Source organism: Berghia stephanieae, chromosome 3 (assembly GCF_034508935.2).
Source record: "Berghia stephanieae isolate SIO BIC M18660-M18661 chromosome 3, UCSD_Bste_1.3, whole genome shotgun sequence".
NCBI classification, from domain to species: Eukaryota; Metazoa; Mollusca; class Gastropoda; order Nudibranchia; family Aeolidiidae; genus Berghia; species Berghia stephanieae.
This window is the reverse complement of record NC_088362.1, coordinates 28051637-28061636: the sequence shown is the minus strand read 5'-3', so window position 1 is coordinate 28061636 and position 10000 is coordinate 28051637. Positions and strand designations below refer to the sequence as shown.

The 10000-nt window shown below is 33.9% G+C and overlaps 1 protein-coding gene across 1 annotated transcript in view; it reads left to right on the top strand.

The window, feature by feature from the left end:
* The window catches only part of LOC144967479 (uncharacterized), a 29017-nt gene extending 19258 nt beyond the window's left edge, over positions 1–9759 (top strand). Inside the window, exons 20-29 of the mRNA XM_078904785.1 lie at positions 156–271; positions 699–811; positions 1333–1480; positions 1819–1988; positions 2444–2526; positions 4717–4783; positions 5080–5250; positions 7558–7749; positions 8408–8593; positions 9108–9759. Coding sequence (XP_078760911.1) covers positions 156–271; positions 699–811; positions 1333–1480; positions 1819–1988; positions 2444–2526; positions 4717–4783; positions 5080–5250; positions 7558–7749; positions 8408–8593; positions 9108–9362 — 1501 coding nt within the window. The 3' untranslated portion in view covers positions 9363–9759. The remainder of the gene's footprint in view (positions 1–155; positions 272–698; positions 812–1332; positions 1481–1818; positions 1989–2443; positions 2527–4716; positions 4784–5079; positions 5251–7557; positions 7750–8407; positions 8594–9107) is intronic.
* The last annotated feature ends 241 nt before the right edge of the window (positions 9760–10000 follow it).

Genomic DNA, 10000 nt, shown 5'->3' with positions numbered 1-10000 from the left:
TCAAGTTTTAAATATATATTAACTGTGCAAAAATTCAAGATTTTTCAATATAGTTGAACGAGCAAATTTATCTTTAAAAGTGATCCCAAGTTTAAGTATTGAATATCTGTGCCATATGAGTAATTCTTATATTGTATTTTACTTAATTATTACAGGATGGACTTGTGCTATTCTCCTGAGTCGACCATATTGGATCGAATTTTCACCACGAAAGCTAAAATTGTTGATGAAGACAATTATGTTTTCCAGCTTCCAAGCTGTCAAGCCTGTGGTAAGGCAATTTTTATGTTTATTTTATTTCGACAAATAAACTTTAGATTATCTTCTCAATCTCTATAGGCGAAATTTTATTCAAATTTAAAACAAGTGGACATTTTATATTCATGTTTCATTTACATTTTTAAATTATTGTCCAAGTTACAAATTTTTCATTTTATATCTTTTATGCTTTGTAAACTTTGTCATTAATTTTCCTTCCCGGTTATACATCCATTTTGTCAATGATGACCAATCCTAATATGACTTCAAATATTCTAAAAAACTTATGAGTTGATATCTATAATATTTTTCATATGATTGCATTAATCACAATCATTTTTCATGTCGGCTATTTCTGATCTTGTAGCCTATTTAGCACAAAATTATTCCCATTCCCAAATAAACAATACATGACTTTAACTATTTCATACCACCACCAGGTCCTGTAACTGCCATTACCCTTGTAGACCCTGGGGCATTTGTCCCCCTTTGGCAATTTATCAGTGACCATATACAAAATAAATCTTACATTCATCGCAAAGGGCCTTACAGGGTAGGTTTTAAATTGTTTATTTATGCTAATATTAGTCCTTACAAATCAGCCCATGATAAAAAGAGAGAAATTGAGTAAAGGTGACTCAGATGTTTACGAATCAAACAATGCTTTTTTTCTTTGGCTTTTAATAGGATATGACAAGTTATTGAAATACGTGTTAAAATATCTCATACTTTGGAAAAGGTAAAAGCTCAAAATGTTGTTTTTCTATTTTGAAGTTTTTATTTTTGTTTGTTTGTTTGTTTGTTGTTTTTTTGTTGTTGTTTGAGATTTGTTTCGATGACTCAGAATATTTATTTCACAATTTCATTTAAGTACATTTTTAATAGTTCCATTTATACGATGTTCTGGCATACCAATCAAGTATAGCCTTCACTTTAGAGAACTGAAATTTTGTTTGAATTTTCTTTCAGCTTTATAATTTTTAGATTTGATTAACTTTTAATTTGGACAGCCAAAACTTGTGGAATGTGCGTGAAATGGATTTAAAAAAATAGTTTTTTCATTTTTGTCTTCAGATAGGAATATGCCTTGGTCTTGCAGGACCTTCAGTCCTCTTTGGCAAAATGCGTCCCTATCTTTGTCAGGTAGACCTCCATGAGCACTACTACATACAGGGACCAGTGGGATGTGAGGGTGACGCTGCACAACTTATGGCTGTCATGAGTAAGTCAAGTTTGAATGTATACAGTACCTTATGATTGTTTTTTAAAAAAGATAATCACTGAATCGAATAAGTAGGATATTATTATCATATTTGCCACATTCAGCTTTTTTAAAGCTAAAAAAGCTTTCATAATGGACAAAAATAATGACAGTACTTTTCCTTTTGACTTTATCATGTTACATTTTCAATAGAAATTAAATGTATTAGTTTTATTACAACCAATAATCGTGATTTTTGTCAAATGATATTATTGGAGCATCTAGTGTTTTCTATAAAATTCCCGTTTAATGAATTATGAATTATAATTGCATCCAAACTCAATTTCTCATCCATTCAGTCCAGAAGCATGTGTATGAGCTTGTGTCTGCCAACAAAGTGGCCATTGTAGGTGTGTACATTGGAAGAGACAAAATACGCTGGAGCTGGGAGGAAGTAATCAACAAAAAGCTTGGATTTTTTACAGAGGCAGAAGCTTTTATTGTACGCAAGGAACCAATTGTACTCAAGGTATAAAGGATTGTTTTATAAATATTTACCTTTGGTCATTACTTTATAAAAATTGGGAATGAGCATAAAAGAAAAAAAATAAAGTTATAATTCAGTAGGGCACAGTGATTTCGTTGTCACATCATATACAGAGAGCACCAAGTTTGATTTTCCCTACCGTGCTGTGTGAACACCCCGTCCAAGCTCACTCTATGATATTGCACAGCGACTGATGCCTGGGTTGTTCCAATTTTCCCTTGTACTAAACCCTACAAAAAGAGTTTTCCTTTGGAGATGATTAATTAAACTCATTTTAAATCATTAAATCAATTTTTATAACTCATGTTAACATTTTGTTTCTCTCTTATGAAATATTTATTATTACTTTTTACAGTTCACAGCATCTAACAGCTTAATATTTAGATCCTTTATGTCTTTTAATTTCCTTTTTTTTTACTTTCTTCATTTTCCATAAGGCTTATGCACCCTGGGGTGGTTGGCGATATGTCCCCATCGTTAAGACCTTCATGCTTCACTACATGACAGATGATGGCTTGAGGTGAGATAAGATATTTAGTTACATGTCATCATACTAATCTAACTTTTACTTCTACATGCAATGAAGAAAAAAAAAAAGAAGATAGAAAAACATGGAAACATCATACTCTTTGAAAAAAAACACTTTTTTTCTTATTCTTTATTTGACCATTTTTCAGAAATGTTTGCTGTATTGCAACATGTCTTAATATAAAATTCAATGTAAATGATTTGGGCACTAGCTTTCCTGCAATATATCAGATAGAATGTTTTAAGATTGTTTTATTTTATATGTTTATTTATTTATCATTATCATCATTATTATTGTGGGTTTTTTTTTATATGCAATGCTGATGTTTGATTTTTTTTAGTTGTCTCCCTTGCCAATTTTAACGAGCCAAAATAAAGTGAGAACAACAAAATGAATTGTAGAAAGAATAAAAACTCATTATTACATGAATAAAAAAAAGAATACCCCATCATAAACACACCGCATAATAAGATTGACATTACCCATGGGAAAAACGAAAATTCTTAAAGCAAGGATCAAACTTCGGTTACCCAGGTGGTTGCCCAGGTTACAGTGCAAATCCTAAATCCATTTGGCTTCTCTTTCAATCTTAAACGATTTTTTAAAGCAGAGCATATCCCCTTGATGTGCTCACAGTGATTAATTAACATGTTGAACGAGACACGAGACATGAAATAACTCCTATTCTCCCCAACCGATGTACAACTTTTGTTTTTATGCAATTTGAGTGCCAAGTCTTTATAATATAAATTACAGATTTGACTAATACCATTTAACGCTTATTTTTTTTCTTTCTAAAAAATAATAATAATATGATATTTTATTCATATTTTTGTTTTTTCAACTCATTATTGCTTTTGATGAAGTGAGTGGTAAGTTAATGAATAGGCTAGTTTGTATGTTACATGTTGTTGTTGTTGTAGGATCTGAATGGACAGTTTGTTAGTGCTGAATTAAAATCACTATTATTTCGCTACTATAAGCTGCTAGAAGCTCTGGATTGATGATAATGATGAAGATGATGATGATGATGATGATGACGATGATGATGATGATGATGACGATGATGATGATGATTTCATTTCATTTGAGAGAGAGAGAGAGAGAGAGAGAGAGAGAGAGAGAGAGAGAGAGAGAGAGAGAGAGAGAGAGAGAGAGAGAGAGAGAGAGAGAGAGAGAGAGAGAGAGGAGTGAACTTGGACAAATACACATATGTCCGTTGAACAATAAATTGACTGTAAAAAAATAACGCACTCTATATGAGCCGTATACTTATGTACTCAATAAAATGTTCAGCTTTAAATATTGCATTTGATTTTAAAATGTCATATTTGAGCTATCATTCATATTCAGCCATTTAGTTCAATTTGTCCATTTGAAAATATGTTGCCACTGACAGATAACAGCTAGTATGATGGTATACGAAAACTTGTTTGCTTCATGATTGATTCAGAAATGCCAATGCCCAGGTAGTGGATTCAAGTGGGCAGCGACAATAAATAAATAAATAAATAAATAAATAAATAAATCAATCAATCAATCAATCAATCAATCAATCAATAAATAAAAAGTAAAAAAAAAAAAAAAAAAAGAACAGCGGGTACTCTTTGGAGTGAGAAATATGATCTACTTCAATGAACTTGAGGACATGAACTATCACGTTTATGGACCGGTTCCGAGTGGAGTTAAACTTTGTTTCAGAAAAGAATCATTGGAATATGGTTAATAAAGTTCAAGTTATCTGGTGAATAAAATTATTGTTTATGAAATCACAAATTGGGAATCAAGTATTGTCCTTTAAAACAGTTGAAAAGTAGTACCAGCGAAAAAAAAAGTAGATTTATCGTATTTTTGTGTGGTTATAATGGAGTAAGTAGTCTTTTGATCTTTTGCTGTAAAATAAAATGTACAACAATCGCCCATCATTTGAGTACTGTGACTGTCTTTTGCAAACCATTTTATGTAGATTTTGGTAATACTTTGTTAAACACTTACTCAAGTGCCATCTAGAGGCAGATAAAAAATAACGCTTCACAGAGAATCTTGTATATAACAGTAGTCAGATTAAAAAATTGGACTCCTTTTCATTGCATTTATTTAAAGACTTTTTATATTTGACAAAATCAACAATGGCATGTTTTTAATTTGAAATATCCATTAACTTTTATCTTGTCATGGCAGTACTGAATGTTTCTTTGAGGAAGATATGACTCATTACTACACAACAATCTTCAGCTCTGTTGAACGGGTAAGATTATTTTACCATTCATATCTGATAATGCAGGTTAAAAAATTTATATTACTACCATCTTGGATTATTGAATGTGTCAGTTATTCAAAATAAGATCAATTTCTGTTGGTTTTATTTATTATTTTTTTTTTTTTGGTCGTACTAATTGGAATTGGTCTCTCAAAATGAAAACAAAATGATTCGGTCTGTTTGTTCGATTGATAAAATAATTAACCCAGAATTGTGATCTTCAGGAAATTATGTAGATGTATAGTGAATTTTTTCATTTGATTTTTGTCTTTTTTTCCTTCCAGGCTGCCTTTCATTATCAAAATGATGGTCCCCCAAGAGGAGGTAACCCAATTAGCACTTCCAACAGGATAGCCTTACAATCCCATCTTGACCACAAACTGATCAACTATAAAGAAAGTTGTAACTGGATGGATGCATACCGATTTCTTCTAGTGAAATCTTTAATGGTTGATGTGAGTTTCATGAAATGTCATATGTGTAGGTGTCCTATAAACTCAATGTAACTGAGTTGTACAAATGTATCTGGCAAGTAGTCCTTTAAGAGCCATAAGGCCAATGGTGGAGCCAGAGTTTATTCCGATGTCTATTGCAGGAAACGGAAATAACAATTACTTGCTACCCTTTGGATAGGATACTCATCATCATCATCATATCTTGTCGCGCCAGTGAGTCAGCCAGTCCCGGGCAGTCCGGTTGCATTCCCTCAGGTCAGCATTGGTGCAGTGAGGTCCCAGCGAGCATTCGGACAGGATGTGGTCCATGGTCTGTCTGGGGTGACCGCATGGGCATTCAGTGCCCCGGTGAGATTTTCCATTTAAAGAGGTTGGTGGCGGTGTTTCCCACCTTTGCTCTAGCTCTGTTCAACGCCACCCAGTCTTTTCTCTTGAGGTCTGTGCCTGCTGGGAGCTTTTCTGTTGGGGGCTGGAGGGCATCGTTTGCTGTCTTGTCCCATTCTACCCATTTGTCCAGGCGGAAGAATGCTGAGTGGTCTGGGTGAAGGCTCTCTACTGTGAGGAAGCTTTTCCTTGATTTGAGCCTGCTTTTGGGGCAATTGTGGTCATGAAGGGGGTGTCTCTGGTCCATTTCCTGTTTGTATTTTTGTATTTGGGCATGAGTTTCCCTCCGGATGTGTGGTGGGGCTATTCCTGCTGCACGGTAGACCAGTGGTAATGGTGTTGCTCTCAGCTGGCCCGTTACGATCCGGATACTAGTCTATTGCAAATTACTTTCCACAAGATCTAACAGACCCAGCTACCCAATCACTGTTGGTTGGTCAGGGTGGTCAGGAATAAAAATCTCGACTTCAGCTGGGACTGGTCCAGGTCCCTTTTCATGTGAAGCGAGTGCTCTACCAACTGAGCTATCAGGACCCCCAATAAGTAACTGTTGTATCCAACAAACTAAACAATAACTGAGCCATATCAGACTTATAATGTGTCTGGACAGGCTTGTATCTTACTCTGCATACATCTAACAAATATGTAGATAAAAGTGGATTTAACATTTTTTTTCATTTATTTATCATTTTAAAAAATCATTTTTTGATCATTTTTTTTATGTCAAAAGATGTAATATCAGAATACATCTCACAAGAGAATGACATGACCAAAATCGTACATCATAAAAGTGTCATAAAGGCAAGAATTCCTAGGCCATAAAAAAGTTAAAAATTAGTATGTGCATTCCTCATATCTACTTTTTCATTTGACGAAATACATTTGTTTAATTCTTCCTTTTGAGTGTTTTATCTTTATGGGCTGAGTGAAAAATTTGTTTTGTTTCAAAATAAATGTGACCCACAATGTCAATATAATGTTAGAATTAATTAAATGGAGACAGTTGAGTTAAAGTCAGATGACTCAGAATTAGGAAATTTAGTTTTTTCTTTAAGTTGAAGAAACAAATCTCACAGTCTGAAATGACATTATCAATTTTTACTCTTTGAATAAAGCTCAAAATTCAATTCTTAAACTCACTCAACCCTAACACCGACTATATCCGTAGTTTGCCCGGGCTACTTTTACCCCATGCCAAGGACACCTACACCAGGTGTCTTTGCCCCATGCCTATTTATTACATTTTCATTTTCTAAGACAAATTATATGTGTAGTATCAAGCTATTGTTTTTAGTTTTTACATGTTAATGATGGTTGAATAAAAAGATCTATGTACATGTTCATTTTTAATACACTTTTTTTTTCCAATTTTGATGATAAGAAGCAAGCATCTCTAGGATTGAGTGAGTTAAACATCTGGTTCATCTTGACATAACATCTTCAATCTTCAATGGCTTGTATTTGCAAAAGGCTTCCCGGGTCCATCACTGTAAATGTTCAGTTACAGTCCAATCAAAACAGGGAACAGTCACAGATTACTTTGAAGAGCGATTGCATTCAAAACTGTCTTGAAAATTTCCAAGCATTCAACGTCCATTATGTCTGATGACAGGGCATTCCAGTCATTTATTGTTCATATGAAAAAGCTGTGTTTGTATGTGTCTGTCATTGTAAATAGTTGTATGTCATGTGATGCATTTCATCTAAGAGTAGCGAATCTATATGACTTGCTTTTTATGTCGTTTTGGATGATGATGGATGTCTTTTAATACTACTCTGAAACGATTGATCACAAATGTATAAGAAAAATGATAATGTCTAATAGTCTAGATATGTAGGAACACAACAATGATTATTTGAATCATGTGCTAGCATTGACTTATTTATTATGATTTATATGTTTTGCATTGTCTCTTATTACAGGAAACAAATCACATGGTTGAGGCATGGAATGTGTTCCACAGCATGGCAGGGCAGGCGGAATATGCAGCGTCAATAGCCATTGCCCTTGCAGAACTCATCGCCTTTGAACTCGAGTACATGAAGTTTTACAACGTTAGGGTTTCGACTGCTGGGACTGCTTTGGAGTCAGATGTCCAAAAAAGGAATGGAGGGGTGAGATGTTATCTTCAGTTTTTATGATGATGATGATGATGATGATGATGATGATGATGATGATGATGATGATGATGATGGTGGTGGTGGTGGTGGTATATGTGATTTTGATGATGATAATGATGATGATGGGGTTGTCTTTGACTGCATTAAGTATTAAAGATATAACAACAAATGCTCGCTTCATTTTTAATAAAAGGCTGGACAGTTGGAAAATATTATCCGTCATGTCTAAAAGTTTCAACCACACAAATCATTGCTAAATGAACAGAGTGGTTAGAAAAAAGGCCAATCATCGGGGGTGAAACTAGTTGATTTTTTGGTGAGTTTATCAGTTAAGTTTTTAGGAACCTCAATGTGATGATAAATTTATCAAATATACATCATGTAGCCACACAATTAGTCCATTTTTATCATTCCATGGATGGTGACAATTGATGTTTCGTTCAAGATAATCAGCAGTTACCAAAATTAAATGTTTTCAAAAGATTATTAGGTCATCCCCTTTTACAACAAAAAAAGAAATAGTATCTTATAAAACAATTGTGCTTCATTCCATTAACATTTAATATTGCACTGATCATTTACATTTTAGAACCTTCATACAGTATCATGCTTATTATCTTTCGCAAATGTTATTGGTTTCCCCTTATGAAAGAGTCCTGTCAACCTAGGGATGATGAGTGCAATGCTGACTGCCCTATTGGAAAGAGGGAAGCAGGTTTTCCAATGGCGTATCTCCCAGTGTGCCACAAGTTGTGTGGATTTGTTTGACTACAAGATGTCTCTTATCATAGAAACAGATGCAAATTCAAAGAGGCCATTTCCTATTATGTCAGATGAGGTAATTACAAGTTTATAATTTTGGGAAATGTAAAAATAACAATTATATCAATATCGATTTCTAAATCATATTTTTTTAAAAGTCTCTTCATTGTCTTAACCTTACATGATCTTACACAATAAATGGGTGTCTGAGAGGGTGAGCACACAATAGAGGAGTATTGAACGAAGTCTTAACTATATTAAGCTGAAACAATTAAGGTTATAATAGCCATAAATTCACTGCTGGAATAGTCAAAATAAAAAGGGTAACATATGACACCTAACCCAAAACCCATGCATTTTAAATTAATTATATCAATAGCTTCATATGTTTTATAAAAAAAATAATTATAATTTATGCAATATGATTACGCTATTGATTTAACATTTCTGAGATTTTTGAGAACCTTGGTGTCTTTTTGCACAGGTCCTATAATTAGTATCCGCATTTTGAATGATATGTAGAAGTATTTGAGAGAAATGACTTCCATATGAAATCCCTGAAAATCAAATGATTTCTTCTTGTCTTACAGTCTGTCTCTGGATTAGAGGAAATTGAACACATGCTACTGAATGTCAAGACAACAGTCAGTAACGATGTTCACAACATGTCTGAGAATGCAATCAAAACATTAGCAGACATCAACTTGAACGATCCAGTGCGACCACAAAGTGTTGACTCACAGATTTTGAATGACCCTCAGATCTACCAACGCAGGCCAAAGGCAGGCCAGAAGATATTGGATGATGACTATCTATATAATTCGCTTTACAAGCCGAGAGTCTGATAATAGTCCATGCAATAAGTTTTCTCTGAATGGAATGCTCAGGTACATAATCCATTGCCAACACTTGGTTGGAAAATAAAGATATTTCAAAAAAAAAAAAAAAAATCTAAAAAATCAATCAACCCATTTTGGACGTGGCTTTGTTAAGTCTATTTTTTTTCTTTTGATGAAAAGTCACTTTCTACTTTCTACCATTTATTGGATGGTGGAAGGTTTATGTGTGTGTGTGTGTGTGTGTGTGTGTGTGTGTGTGAGCGTGCGTGTGTATGTATTTGTGTGTGTGTGTGTTTGTGTGTGTGGGTATGTGTGTGAGAGAGAGAGAGAGAGAGAGAGAGAGAGAGAGAGAGAGAGAGAGAGAGAGAGAGAGAGAGAGAGAGAGAGAGAGAGAGAGAGAGAGTCCACATGCAACCATCATCGTTACTTCCTTATCCATGAAGAAAGCCATATGAAAAAACATAAGGTCAATATCTCGTAAGTAAGAAAGGAATAGAAAGTTGGTATCTATACAAGGTACAGTGAGATTATTAGTTTCGTAATTATAATCTTACAGGCAGGTGGATATGGTATTCTAATCAATTAGATTACATTTTTAAAAATGTCTATAGCCTTTTTTTCTCTTTTTAAGCAAGTGCCTTACT